Genomic DNA, 14813 nt, shown 5'->3' with positions numbered 1-14813 from the left:
TCCGTCTCCTAGTGCCCATTTTGCAGGGGAGGAAGCGAAGGCTTCAGGAGGCCAAACGGTCGTAGGCTCAGCAGAACCCAGGTCCCTGGGGCTGGGTCCTTCCACCTCTCATCCTATCCTGAACATGGCTCCTGGCCTGGAAGAACCGCTCTTTGTGACTCATTTGTTTACACGTCCCCACCTTTTCCTCTAGAATTTGAGTTCCTGAAGGCAGGAACTGCATCTGGCTTAAAAATAAATTGTTTGTGTAGAACAGCTCTAAATATTAAGAAGAGTTGTAGAAGCACACAGAAAGTTCTTGTGTACTCTTCACCCAGCTTCCCCCAATGCTGACATCTCACATAACCATGGTGCACTTATCAAACTTAAAGATGAACGTTGGTGCAATGCTATTAACTGAACCACAGACTTTATTCAGATTTCACCTGTTTTTCCACTAATGTCCAATTTTTTTTCATCCTGTATTTTCCAGTGCTTGTTCACCATGACTGTCACATAGTAGGTGCCCAACATATGATTATGAACTTAATGAGCTTCCATAGCATAAGCAACGAAGTGAGAATGCCCATGGGTGTAGGACAGCAAGAATGCTAGTGGGGACAGAGTGCACGAGCGGGGGAACTGGAGTGGGAGATGAGATGGGAGGGTAGGTAGGTGGGGATTATATAGGGCCTGTTAGGGTCCTGTACTGGTTTCCACCTATTCAAGTAGCTTTTGAGAACCCGTTGCTACAAGGTTCCGTAATGTACTCTCTAGAGCGTGCATCTTCTGCCAGTTCTACTTAATAACTTCTTGATCTCCCCCAAAAATCTCCCAAATAACCCAAAGATTTTGATCTTCAGTACTGGATCTTTAAGATTAAGTAAAATGTTATTTCTCGGGATTTGAAAAATTGATAGAATTGATCCTCCTAGGTAGTCAAATATTTTATTGGAATTTCTTCTTCACTGAAAAGAAGTAGCCAATTTTTGCACTTATTAGGTAGTTTTATTGGCCATGACTACCTTGAATTTGAAGAACCATCATTGAAGTAAACGTGAACTGAAAACGTTAGAGGTGTTTTGGTCGTCAGTAATGTTCAAATTGTGTGGAGAACAGTTTACATTACATCAAACAGTTTACATCTGATTATTCGCCACTGACTGAAGGTAATGAGGCTTGGGATGTAAAGTGAAGTACTGTGATTGCATATAAAAGACAGAAGACCAACACAGAGGGGTCATTAAGATAGGAAGATGCTGAATAGATTAGTGCTTATGGAACATTTGGGTGTTATATTAATGGCATCTTTTAGGTTATGGGAAGGGGCATTACTTGTCTTCAGGATTTTAGTTCTTTTTGTTTTTGTAAATTAAAAATTTTTAGAACGTGCAGGTAATTTTTAAAAGTCGTTTAAGAAGTCTTATTGCTGAAAATCTGATTAAGCAGCAAGCTCCTAAACACTCTTCCCATAATAGCTGATTCCCTGAGACAACGACTTTCAGCTCTTTAAAAACTGTTTCTTGTCATCTTTACCTACATGCTTTTATCTCTTGGATATAATCTATGGGCCATATGTCATATTACATGGGAATTTTTTGCTTTTTTTACAGTTTCCCATCAACAGTTTTGTAAATACTGTGCAATACAGTTGACTAGTTAGATTACTCATTGATTCTGGAGTTTTGTTTTCCTGGAGACGTCTCTCATGGAGCCGCCCCCACCCTCACACCCCCACCTGGGTTTCTCACAAAACCTGCAACCCAGCTTTCTTCCTATGTGGGATTTTTTTTTTTTTTGGTAGTTTTTTATTGAGTAGATAGTATGTGACAGTCACATGACAGGCCACGTAATTGTCACAACAGCCCCAGGAAGTATTGACCATCTTAAGATTGAGGACTCTAAGGTTTAGAGCAGTTAAAAGTCTTGTGATCATGAGAAAATCTGGGTTTCAGGCCTGGGTTTTCTTCAGACGCAGCGCCGTCTGCTGTGATGTCTTCTATGCAGACCTAGACGTCCCTGCTGCTACATGTTTAGGTCATCATGTATAATGCTGTAAACTGTCAGAAGCAGACACCCCTTTCTCTGAGTGAAGAACTGGGCTACGAGAGACGTCTTATTTCTCTTGTGTTCCCTAGTAGGTGCGTAATACCTGTTTGCAGACTCACTGTATCAGTCAAAGTGATTGGAACTTCTTGTGCCTGGGAACTACTTGTGACCAAGACGGTAGCCTGGTGTTCCAGGCCACCCATGTAATTCAGATGTTGTGTGTCCCTCAACATAGATTTATGATTGTTGCTTTATGCAGTTGTTTTTTTAAAAATCAGATAGGAGGAAAAAACCAATTCTGTAAAGTAGGTGCGATTACATGTGAATTTTATAAATGAGAGATGAGGGAACGGGAGCACAGAGAGCTTATGCAATGTGGCCGATGTCAGACAGCTGACAGGGTACAGAGCTAGAGTGTGCGCCTGGCTGTCTCTCCCCAGTGTAATGAGGCCGTTTAATTTCCTTATCTATATTTAGGAGGGTTATGGAATTAATTGAGTTAAGTAATTTTTAATTCTTCTTTTGGAAGCTAACTATTTCTAAGTGGAAGTTACTAGGAGATAGATTAATTCATCCTAAAGTAGACTATTCTAACAACTGAAGTTGTTGGTGTTGCCTGTTTCTAAGGCTTGGTGCTCTCACAACACTGACTTTTTGATCTGTGGTAACTAGTTCAGATTTCTTGCCTTTTGAGATCAGTTTTGGTAAATTATATTTTCCTAGAAAATTCATCCACTTATTCTGTTTACAGTGTTAATTTATTGCTTACAATAGGCTAGGCACACAGCAGAGAAGACAGACAAAATCTCAGCCCTCATGGATTTACGCATTCACGGTGCACCATTGCAGAGGTAGCTCTGTAGAGGAGAGAAGTCTTTTAGGTTGTTACTTTTTTTTGAAACTTCATCAGTTGGGTGCTTAATTTATTTTTTATTTTTTTATTAATATGAGCATTTTAATTTTTTATTTTTTCTTGCAGCAGGTCAGTACAGGGATCCGAACCCTTGACCTTGGTGTTATAAGCACCATGCTCTGAGTGAGTAAACTGGCCAGCCCAATACAGACATTTTAGACCCATAAATTTTCTTCTGAACACTGATTTCTTGATTTTATTCTTTTCTGTATATCCTCAAGTTTTGAATTTGATTTTTTAATTTTCGTGACCTAAACTTTAAGAGATCTTTCTCAACTCTGTTTCCTGTCCCCTGCCGTGGGTTGGGGTGTCTGTCTTTGCATCTGTCCAGTGCAGGCTCCTTCCTGTGCAGGTTCTAGTTTTCATTTCTGTGACCTCTTGTCAGCTCAGAGTTAGTTGTCTTGGGTTGTCTTGCCATATCTTCTCTGAGTTCTGCTTTAAATTTTTTTCCCTGTTTTTTCTATTCTTTTCTTCTCTTACCCTTTTTTTAGAGAGATGATTGCTCCATTAAGTTTTATAAATTTATGTTGATATTTTTAGCTATTCTGTGGCAACATTTCTGGTTAGTGTTTTCCACCTTCTGATGTCTTTTACTGTTTTTCTTCCCTCTCTGTCTTTCTCTGTAGTGCCTTTGCTTAGTGCTGGTTCGTTTTGATCACTGGTGTTTTAATGAGTGGGTCCTTCATGGTTGAGCTGTCTGTGTGATCTGCATGTGGAGTTGGGTCAGGCTCACATCCCAGGCTGGTGGGAATACTTGTGACATAGGGTTTTGCTTGTGAGCAAATACTTTTAGCTGTTGCTTATCCCAGGCCAGAGAGCTTGGGCAGATGCTGGCTGCCCACAAGGCAGCATCTCTCTCCTCTACTCTGCAGAGCCAAAGCTTGCCTCCTGAGAAGGTACCAGTCAGTCCTGTCTACCCTGCTTTTATTGTTAGTAAAGCGTGTGTAGAAGCATGTGCCACCAGCCCGCATACCTGCTACTGTTCTCCCACACCAGGGGTTATGGCGTTGTCCCTCAGGTGTGCACTTCGTCCAGAGACCTGTGCTCCTGTGGTCTGTCTGGGATGTCACCTCCGGCATCTCCCTTCAGCATCTTTCTTACCTTGGACTGTATGGCTAGGGCTAGGGCTCACAGACCTCTCCAACCTGTTATACAGACTGGGTCACAAACCCTTCACATGTAGGTCCATGAGCTAGGTAATAGGAAAAGATCCTGAGAGCTATAGGGTAAAAAATTAAAAAGCTTTATTCAGAGCTGGGAGCAGCCGCCCTAGTGGCCTCCCAGAGCGTCCCGAGAAACGCTGCGTATCAGAGCCGTTAGTCTAGTCCTTTATACTTAGGTCATAACCCAGGACACCTGGGTGCCCATATACAATTACATTAGACAGTAACCAAGAAACACTTGGGTGCACGTGCATATTTACAGCAAATGCAGGGCAAGATTCTGAACATCTGAGGGGCCCTGACCATTTTCCTATATTTTCCCTACACTGACCTTCTCAGCCTGGGCAGTCTTTCTTCATATATTGTGCCGATGGGGGTGAGGTTGATGTGCTGGGGCCACCTAGTGTGAGCTGCTGGTTAGTGGGCAGGTTAAAGGGGATCTGGGCATGAGATTGACGTTTGGAAATCATTAATCTATTAACGATGATTATTCTTATGGGAAAAAGGTGAGCTTGCCTAGGAGGAAGGTTCAGACTGAGAGAAATCAGAATAGAACCTTGGCAGCAAACACTAATAGAGTGAGAAGGGAAAGCAGAGTAGGAGCCAACTGGGGACAGAGATGCAGCTGGAGAGGAGGGGTTAGCAGGGGGCTGGGGTCATTGGAGTAGAGGAGGGTGTCTCCCATCTGCTCCTCCCATTGTGCAGTTTGGCAGCGAATGGAAGAACGAAGATAGGGCAGTGACTTGAGAGGGAAAGTGAGTCGAAGTAAGATTTTTTTTCCAGAGGATGAGGAGTGAGAACCGTTTTCCGTCGAGGGCAGGACACCCGCCAAGAGGGAGTGGTAAACAGCGGAGAGAGCACCGCCTGCTCCCCAGGGTGGCCGGGCGGCGCCTCCTCCAGGTGGGGTCCTGAGACGGCTGTGTTCCGGCTGTGTTCCAGGGTGAAGTGCGAGGTGGGTTCTCGCGCTGAAAATTAGGAGGCTGGGGCTGCACTGGGGGCTTGAGAAGAGATTATATGCAACATCTGCTCCAGGCCCTGGAAAATGGAGCGGGGAGGTGAGTGAAAGCCGCTTAGCGGTGTGGAAAGGCCAGGACTTCCACGTGGGCTCAGGTGAGTGAGCGAATGAATGAGTGAATACTGATCGTGTGTGCAAGAGCCTGGGCTGTAGAAACTCGATGCCGGCACTCCAGGTCTCTGGGAGGAACTTGGAGGTTTTGTTTTTCTCCTAATGCACTCCAAATCTTTGGGGGTTTTTTTTTGGCGGGGATGGGGGGAGTGTGGAAGATGAGAAATGCATGTTTAGGTGGCACAGAATGAAGAAGTTGGGACTTTTCCTTCCTCTTACTGATTTGCATCCTGGTGATTTGGGACAGCTCTTGGTGAAGAGATGTTTCTGGAGGGAGATTGCCTGCTGTAGGAGAAGGCTGAACTGACTTGCTCCACTTCGGCTGCTTGAAGCAAAAGCCCTCTTTGCCCGCCCTCCTGTCTGGGGTAGCATTAAACACTTTTGCTGCCTGTTGTCTAGGCTGACCAGTACTGGTTCAATCTAATAAACAAGTGTGGACAATTTTGAGTTTACCAAGGGACTCCTGTATGCCTCCTGTAACTTGTCACAACATTTCTGATGAGTCTCTCCTGTAGTGATCGTGACCTCTCAGCATTTCCGGTTCCTCTCACTGTTTGGTTCACTACCTGGTGATGGCAAACTAGGGCTAAGGCTCTGTGAGAAGAACACGTGGCCTTTCTTCACGAGAGCTGGGCAAACACGTGGGATCATCAAAAAGTGACCTGTGTTCTGTCTGCCAGCACATGTGCTGTCTGTTCCAGTTACCCTGCTTCACTGTCAGAGAACAATAACTGGACTTAAGCTTGGGAATCTGGGTTCTTTTTCCTCATTAGTAGATTTGTGACAGAGCCTCAGACGCTTAATCTCTCTGGTCCTCAGTTTCTTTATCTACGAAGTGGGGATAATACTGTCCATCCTGTTTTCCTGTCTGCTTCATTGAATCAGGATGAACAAGTTGAGATATGTGGAAATGTTTTTGATCTTATTATGGGGCCATTGGAACAACTGTAAAACCATTGTCATGATGAGAAATAGAGAGGTCATTACATCACTACTTGGTGGGCTATTATGCCTACTGCTGGCAGCACAACATAAGGTACAGGGACTTGACCCAGATGCAGCCAGTGGTTGTACTAAAGGAGAGCTGGATTTGAATTTATAAGCCCGAGGTACTAGTCACAGCCCTGATAACCAGTTGTGTGATCTTTTCCTCTGTAAGGCTCAGAGTTGTCACCGGAAATTCTTAATTTCGTCTTTTGATTATTGAACATGTTAAGTGCAGTTATTGTAATTTATCTAGGCTGTTGTCCACTGCCTAGATCTTTGAGGAGATCCAGCAGCTTCTGAGATTGCTGGAGGCTGAGAGCTCTCAGCTGGGTCCTGCCGCAGGAGTTGCCCTCAGCTGCTCAAGCTGCTTTGTTCACAGCCATGCCCCTTGGCAGCATCCGTGACTGACCAGTGAGGTGGGTGTTGTATAAGGGCCTGGCCATCTTTCTTCATCTCTGTGGGCTGCCCAGCTCTAGTGCCGAGGCCACATTGCAGACAGGATGCTATTTAGCTTCTCCCTCTGCCCAGTACTACTTTCTTCATCCCCACATGGTATCATTCCTGGAGACCCTCCAATAAGCTTCCTGTATACATCTTAGAGTTGCAGAACTTGTTTCCCAGGAAACTTGGTTATTAACCAACTTTTTCTGTTGGTTGTTATTTCTTTTGGTCCTTGATCATATGGTTTTGTCTTATTGTATGACTGGCTATTTTTGATTGTTAGATATTGTATGTGAAAAATTTTAGAAATTTTGGATGTTATCTTGCTCCAGAGGATTCACTACTTCTAGCAGGAGACATTGGTAGCCTAGGAGCACTGGCTGCTCAGATCACCTTAAACTGGAACCAGCCCAAATGTCCATCATCAGATGAGTGGATACGGAAAATGTGGTACATCTACACAATGGAATACTACTCAGCTATAAAAAAGAATGAAATACTGCCATTTGCAACAACATGGATGGACCTTGAGAGAATTATATTAAGTGAAACAAGTCAGGCACAGAAAGAGAAATACCACATGTTTTCACTTATTGGTGGGAGCTAAAAATAAATAAATAAATTCACACACACACACACACACACACACACACACAGAAAACGGAGGGGGGGAGAAGACGCAACAATTACAATTCCTTGAAGTTGATACGACAAGCAAACAGAAAGGACATTGTTGGGTGGGAGGGGGGAGAGGGAGGAGGGAGGGAGGTTTCGGTGATGGGCCTCAATAATCAGCCACATTGTATAGCGACAAAATAAAATTTAAAAAAAAAATTAAAAAGGGCATACATTTAGTAATGACAGAAACAAATCAATAAAGATTAATAATGCCTTGAAAAAAGAAATTAATTATCCAGTCACACATACAGGTGGTTCTTACAGAACAAGGTTAAGACCATGGGCAAAGCAGCCGGCAGGGCACAAGTTGTGCCTATTCAGTGAGTAAACAAAGAGTTCGTATTATGTCAGTCTGGTCTTCTCAGGCAGCTGGACACTCTGTATTCATATGCTTGGAAAATGCAATATTTAAGCTGTGGGGTGTAAGATAAACACCACTATTCAGTACAAGAACACACACACATAAAATGTGGTTCTATAATATATTTATTATCAGGAGCAATAAAAATAACATTATATAAAAAAAAAAAGAAGATGATTTGGAGCAGTAGTCTGTGCACGTGGTTCTAATTCTGGTTTGCTTTTCCTCCTAGTCTGTAATCCTATGGGGAGGGGGTGTTGTTTAGTGCTGTACTGCCCCCTTCTCTATGGGCCCTGCAGTTCGGTTTTTTGTACCCTTAGCCCTGAGTCTGTCAGAGCTCTCCTCAGCACCAGTCTTTTAGCTACACTCTCCAAATTGACAGACGCCTCCGGGTGAAAAGTGGCCACATGTTGGGCTTCTTCTCCTAGCTTCCTTTCTTTCCCAGATCTTGGCATTTCTCTGTTGCCTTGAGTTCTCTGAGGCCTTGAAACAGATTAAGAGTATTTTATTTAGTTTTCTTAGTTCTCTGCAGAAGAGCTGTTTCAAACCACCTACTATGTGTAAGGAAAATGAAACAAATGGTCTGCTCCTTCAGCTGTTCGGAATCTTGCCGAGCATGACCTATCCTGTTTGACGTGAACTTGTTAACTGTGCACGTGAGCCCAGGTGTTCCTTGGCTATTGTCTGACGAAAATACGCGTGGGCACCCAGGTGTTCCTGGGTTATCTGACTTAAGTATAAAGGACGAACGGCTCTGAGCCCCAGTGCCCCCTGGATGCCTCCGAGAGGCCACCAGGCTGCTGCTGCTAAGGAGGCGGGGAGACTGAGCTCATGTTCGAATGGAGCATGTCAACCTCGCCAGCAGTTCCCAGGATCTTTCCAATTACCTAGCTCGTGACCTGCATGTGAGGGGGTCTGTGACCTAGTTTGCATGCCATATGGGAGGTCTGTGACCCAGTCTGCACAGGACGGGTTTGAAGGGTCTGTGACCCAGTCTGTGCACGACAGGTTTGAAGGGTCTGTGACCTAGCCCAACACTGTGCTATTGCCAGAAACCATTTTCTGCTGTGTTGTTGAGGTATGATTTGTTTAACCAGTCTATTACTGTTGAAGTAATGGTCTTATTAAAAAATAATTTAACTATTGCTGTGTAAATAATTTACATCTTTATTGCATAATTTTTGTGCCCATCTACAGTTATTTCCATATGTACGTTTGAAGTGAAATTGTTGTGTTAAAAGTATGCAAAAATTTAAGGCTTTTAGTACATTTCTTTTTTTTTTTTTTTTTTTGAGTTTTTGTAAGATTTTATTATGCAGAAGGGAGAGGGGGCTCATTCCTTCTTGGCAGCTGCTTTCCTCATGGCAGCCAGGACATTGCTCAGCCCTTCTCGCTTCCTCTTGGCACGGATGTGCGTCCCCACCCTTTTCTTGATGAACTTGAGGGCCCGTTTGTCCTTGGAGACCTTGAGCAGCTCCATGGCGCGGCGCTCATATGGGGCAAAGCCACACACCTCTCGGATCATGTCTCGCATGAACTTCGTATGCTTGGTGAGGCACCCGTGCCGTCGGCTGTGCCTCGGCTTGCTCACGTTTTTGGTCACCTTGTGGCCCTTGTTGAGGCCCACAGCCATGGGGTAGCGCAGAGCCATGGCTGCTGCTCTTCAATGGCTACTGCGGCGGAAGCTTTAGTACATAATTCTAAATTGCCTTCCAGGCCCTCTACTAATTCGTGCTTCCTCAGCAGCAGATGAGATAAACTGCCTCTTTAATCGCTGTATGTCAAATCTAACTTCATAAATGTTTGCATTTTCTTCCCTCCTGCAGGCACGTGCTTTAACACCTCAAACCGCAGAAACAGATGCCATTCGGTTTTTGGTTGGGACGCAGTCTCTTAAATATGATAATCAGGTAACTATCTTTGACAAATGTATCAGTGCTAATTACAAAGCCTATTCTTAGGTTTATAACCATTTTACTCTTAATTTTTCTAGCAACATTTGGGGAGAAAAAAGTCACACAAACAAAATAAAACTTTCATTGGATATATTTAATCTTTTCAAATCAAAGACTATTACCCAACTATATGTAATGATTGAGTTCAGTGGTTTAACAGTTTAAATGTATTCTGTTAGCATTATTTCTGTGGTTTTGTTTGGTTTTGCAGTGTGCAGGTGTTACTGTGTGAGCGACTGGGAAGCAGCCTGGGGCACATGGTCAGCACCACCTCGTCTGCCTGGCCCCTGGGCAGCTTCCTCAGTTACTCACAGCAGTCTCTCCAGCTGAGCCTGGACGAGGCTAATCCCATCTCCACATGGAGTTCCAAGTGGGCACCAGGTTGTCACCCACTTGCTGTTCTGGCCACTGTAGTGGACACTGGTGCGGTCTGGATTCAGAGTGTGTCTTGGCCCTAACGATGTGACCTTGAGCAAATGGATTACCCTGGCTGAACTTCATGCCCCTTATTGCTAAAATGGAGGTAAAAACGTCTACGTACCTCACAGAGAGGCTGTGAATATTATGAAGGTGTGTATGAGCTTTGACGCTGGGAAATGAACATAAGGCCACGTCAGAAATGGTACAGGGCCTCTGCCCAATTAATATTATCACACAGGGAAATGGTGTAAAATAGTTATTGTAGAATATTCAGTGCTGGACAGGGTATAATGAAATGGTTGCTCTCACATGTTAATAAGGGATTTAAAATCGAAATAGTCACTTATTCACCTACTTTGGTGATGTAGATCTACAGCTTAACAAATGTTTATATTATTAAACCTGTAATCCCCTCATCCAAAACCTGGAGATGTCACATTGATTATGATGGTACTTAAAATTGTGCAGAAGCAGAAGCAGAACATCAAAATGTGCAAATTCTGGGCTGAACAGCATTAAGTCGCCATGTGTAATGGCAGATCTGTGCACTGTGGTCGGGTCGGGTCTGGTTGCGCTCAGTGAAGTAGTGTTCACCTGCTACGCTCACTACACTCGTGAAAATTAAAAATCCTGATAAACGTCACGACTTAAGAGTTGTTAGATGATTCAATGGAATGTTGAAACTGTATACAGTATGACCACTGTGTGGTAAAAAAGCAAAGTACCAAACTGGGTCTCTGCTTAGGGAGGGAAATAGGTCAGAAAGGGCTGAAAACAAGCCAAAGGTTATCTTCAGGTAGAGGAATGAATGTTCATGATGTAAAATTTTTTTCTTCCTTATTTTCTCTTTTCTAAATGTATGTTGCTTTTCTCCTGGGTAAAAGCTAAGATGGGAATTTCTTGTTTGTGAAATGGTTAAGAGGCCCTGCCATGGAGACAGCGTGCAGTCTTGGTGTTGCTTAAAGGGGCACAGGGAGCAAAGCCCACACACAGGGCCTGGGTGGTGGTGGTGCAGGTTGGAGGGTGCACTCTAGCCTGTGTTCTGAGTGCAGCTCAGCTGCAGCTGTCTGGAATGCACCCACCACACCCGCTGTGCCTAGGGCTCCCCTCCTGGGACAGGAGCCCGGGCCAGGTCAGAGGTCACTAGTGCGAACGCAGCCACGTGGCTGTTGCCTGATCCGCTTTCTGCAGAATTATCATAGGGTAGGTGTTAAGATGTTCCACCTGATTTTTCTTCTAGTGCTCTGAGTGCCTTTTCCTCATTTACTTTTTTGGTTGGTTATGAATATTCGTGAATACAAAGCTGATTGTCACCCCTTGTGCCCAAGATGTGTTGGCCAGATCCATACTGGCAGCATGCCCATTGCCACAAATTGCGATTGTACCCTGTGTCCCCCACCCAATTATTCCCACCCTCCCTCCCCTTCACCTTTCCCCCCAACTCCACTTGTTCCCAAGGTCTGCTCTCTCCCTCTGCACCCCTGTGGTCTTTCTTTCCTTCCTTCTTTCTCTCTTAGCTCCCACTTATGAGTGAGGACATGTGGTATTTATCACTCTGTGCTTTGCTTATTTCACTCAACAGAAGTTTCTCCAGGCTCATCCGTGTTGTTTCAAGTGAGAATTTCATTTTTTTTTTTTATGACAGAGTAGTAGTCCATGGTGTATATATACCACAGTTTCCTTATCCAATCATCTATTGGTGGACATTTAGGTTGGTTCCATGTCTTGGCTATTGTGAACAGAGCTGTGATGAACATGGGAGTGCAGGTATGCCTTTGACATGATGATTTCCATTCCTTAAGTATAAGACCTGAAACTGTAAAATTACTAAGGGAAAATATAGGTGAAACACTTCAGGAATTAGGTCTGTGCACAGACTGTAAGAACATGAGCCTGAAAGCACAGGCAACAAAAGAAAAGATAAATGGGACAACATTAAACTAAAAAGCTTCTGCACAGCAAAGGAAACAGTCAGCAGAGTGAAATGACAACCTACAGAGTGGGGAAAAAAATTTTGCTAACTATGCATCTGACAGGGATTAATATCCATGATATACAAGGAACTCAAGCAATATACAGTAGAAAAATAACCCAATTAAAAAATGGGCAAAGGAGCTGAATAGACATTTTTTAAAGGAAGACATACAAATGGCCAACAGGTACATGAAAAAATGCTCAACATCACTAGTGGTCAGGGAAATGCAAATTAAAACCACATTGAGATACCACCTCACCCCAGTTAAACTGGCTATAATCAAAAAGACGGTGAATAACAAATGCTGGTGAGGATGTGGAGAGATGGAATGTTCCTGCACTGTTGGTGGGACTGTAAATTAGTACAACCACTATGGAAAACGGTATGGAGGTTTCTCAAATAGCTAAAGATAGATCTTCCATATGATCATTTATTTTTAATTCTGCCTAATTTCTGAGGCTATACCATGATCTTTTTTGGCATAGCATCATTTTTTAAACTTTCTGAGAACAAGGAAGAACTTATTTTTATTAATGAGAGATGCTCATAAAATTTGTCTAAAAAAAATAAAAACCAGCTAACAGAAATACATGAATAAAACAAAATGAGGTAATGTAATGCATGACAGTTATGTTACATTGTACCGGGTTTTGTCAGCCGGAATTACATATCATTTGGTAATGATACTGAGAAAGAATCAGCCCAAAATAACAAAGTGCTTTAATCCTGCCTTAAATCCTCTTTGGAACAAGGTAGGGTCCAGTTAATTATTTTAAAGGAGCTTTCCCATTTTTCTCCTTCCTTCCTTCTTCCTTCCTAAGTGGAGGATTTCTGACATCACTCAGGTTTGTTTTCCAGTGTCTGTTTTGTAGAGTCAACATGTGTTTTACCATACACCTTAAAGTTATGCACCTCCTATATGCTTTTAAAACTTTAACAGTTTAATACAAAATTAACATGTATATGCAGCAGTGGTTCTCAGGCCCCCGAATTTGGGCTTAGGAGATGGAAGCCATTTTGCCTTAACATGTAGTGAGTACTGTGTACCATGACAGTGCCGTGTCTCCTGACTTAGTGTCTTAGTGATTACGTCTTACTACGGTGAACAGCATTAGTTAGGGATGATATTGCTGATTGGAAACAAATTTGAAATAAGAGGATGACCTGTATTGTCTTAAGGTCTTTAAGACATAAAGGATTACTTTTCAGCTAAATAACATCACAGTGAGTTATGATTATCCAAGTTTGACGGGTGAGGCCAACCTCCGTGACAAACTTAGTTCACACCTCTGCATGCCCCGTTCATCAAGTGTAGTTTCTTGGCACAGTCTTGGTTTCTAAAATACAAGTTGTCAGTCCTGGGACCTAGTGGCAGACGTGTCTTCATATTAAATGAGAGGTTTTTGTCCTTCTAAAAAATCAGTCTTATATGGAACTCAACTTCCGATGGTAAGAAAAGCAATGTTATATTTAAATTTAATGGTAACAGGTATTTGAACATTGGTAACCTTTTCCATGTTCTCCAGTATGTCAGGGCCGCTTGAGTTCTTTGAGAAACTGCTGTGCAACCTCTTGTCTCATTCCTTTTGAACTTCCTCATTAAACTGCTAATTCAAGCTTATAGTGTCTGGCTTCAGCTATATTTTTCTAGTCATGGTTGGATTAAAGAATAGATCTCATGAGTTCCTATTTTCACAGTTACCTGTGGTTGTCTCTTGTTTGTGAATCCAAATGATGGGTATGTAAGTGTGTTTTTGTCATGCTGGTTTTGCCTTTCTGTTTCTGGGAAAGGTGTGTGACATTGCTGAGATATTCATTCATTCATTCAACAAATGCTTATTTGGTATATTAACAGACCTCTCTAATTCCTCTTTTTTATGTGCTGGGAACCCAGAAAGTGAACAGTTATTTGTTGCCTGAGTGGAGCGTTCAGTATTATGGTGAAGTTGATGTGCAGATACTCACAGTAGTATTTATGTCACTATCTCCCAGCACTCTCCATGTTCCCATCTCCCAGCACTCTCTGTGGCCCCAGCTCATGGAACACTTTGTGTCCCCGTCTCCCAGTGTCTCCGTCTCGCAGTGCTCTCTATGTCCCTGTCTCAGTAGTGTTTGTGCAGTTCCCTAGCAGGCATTTATTGAGAATTTGCTTAGTCACTGTGAGCTAGCTCTGCCGCTTGGTACCACAGGGCCCTGTCCCCTGTGAGCTCACAGTTGACTGAGGCAAGCTCCCAGGACATGGGGAGCTGGGGTGCTGACTGAGGAGGCCCCTGCCCTCTGGTCGGGCTGGTCAGGGTTGATCCTACGTCAGTTGCCTCAGCTGGCAGAGCAGGCATTTTTGTCCCGTTTTTAAGCAGATGAGGTGTTGCCTCTGAGTTGTTACATGGCTTTTCCAAGGTGATCCAGCTGCTGTGTGGCTTAACTGGGACTAAAATACACGTGTGTTCTTCCCTCTCCTTCTCCCTGCTCTCATTTAAATCTGCAGTTTGACTGTAAAGCAAGCATGTGCTCTGCATATGCTCGTGTACCTAGAGACTTAATGTACACTTTTGTGTAGCTACTTGTATGAATAGTGTGCCGGTATTGTTGTGTGGTTTCTCCATATGAGGTGACAAGTCCTGTGAATCAGGACGGCCCCATCCCAGCCCTGGCTTGGGTCCACCTTGTTGTGAGTGGTGGAGCTGGGTGCCCTTGAACAGAGGAGGGGAGTCCTGCAGGGGTAGCATGTGGCTTCCTCCAGCACAGCTGGGAAGCCCTGCCCCTCCC

General features: G+C 43.6%; 2 protein-coding genes across 3 annotated transcripts in view; one reads left to right on the top strand and one right to left on the bottom strand.

Annotated features, from left to right (window-relative positions):
* EIPR1 (EARP complex and GARP complex interacting protein 1) overlaps positions 1-14813 on the top strand; it is a 134017-nt gene that overhangs the window by 310 nt on the left and 118894 nt on the right. Inside the window, exon 2 of one of the 2 annotated variants that reach the window (XM_063078413.1) lies at positions 9524-9607. The exons of the other annotated variant lie outside the window; for it this stretch is intronic. Coding sequence (XP_062934483.1) covers positions 9524-9607 — 84 coding nt within the window. The remainder of the gene's footprint in view (positions 1-9523; positions 9608-14813) is intronic. 2 annotated transcript variants of the gene reach the window in all.
* On the bottom strand, positions 9016-9376 carry LOC134363291 (large ribosomal subunit protein eL36-like). The gene has a single exon (XM_063078873.1). The coding sequence runs from the start codon at positions 9346-9348 to the stop codon at positions 9031-9033; it is 318 nt and encodes a 105-aa protein (XP_062934943.1). The 5' UTR covers positions 9349-9376; the 3' UTR covers positions 9016-9030.

The sequence above is a fragment of the Cynocephalus volans genome, chromosome 14 (genome assembly GCF_027409185.1).
Source record: "Cynocephalus volans isolate mCynVol1 chromosome 14, mCynVol1.pri, whole genome shotgun sequence".
Lineage (NCBI taxonomy): Eukaryota > Metazoa > Chordata > Mammalia > Dermoptera > Cynocephalidae > Cynocephalus > Cynocephalus volans.
Note: the sequence above shows the minus strand (reverse complement) of the source record. Positions and strands in the feature narration are given on the sequence as shown.

Coding starts and splice junctions, on each gene's coding strand:
- LOC134363291 (XM_063078873.1), bottom strand. CDS start 9,348: ATGGCTCTGCGCTACCCCATGGCTGTGGGCCTCAACAAGGGCCACAAG.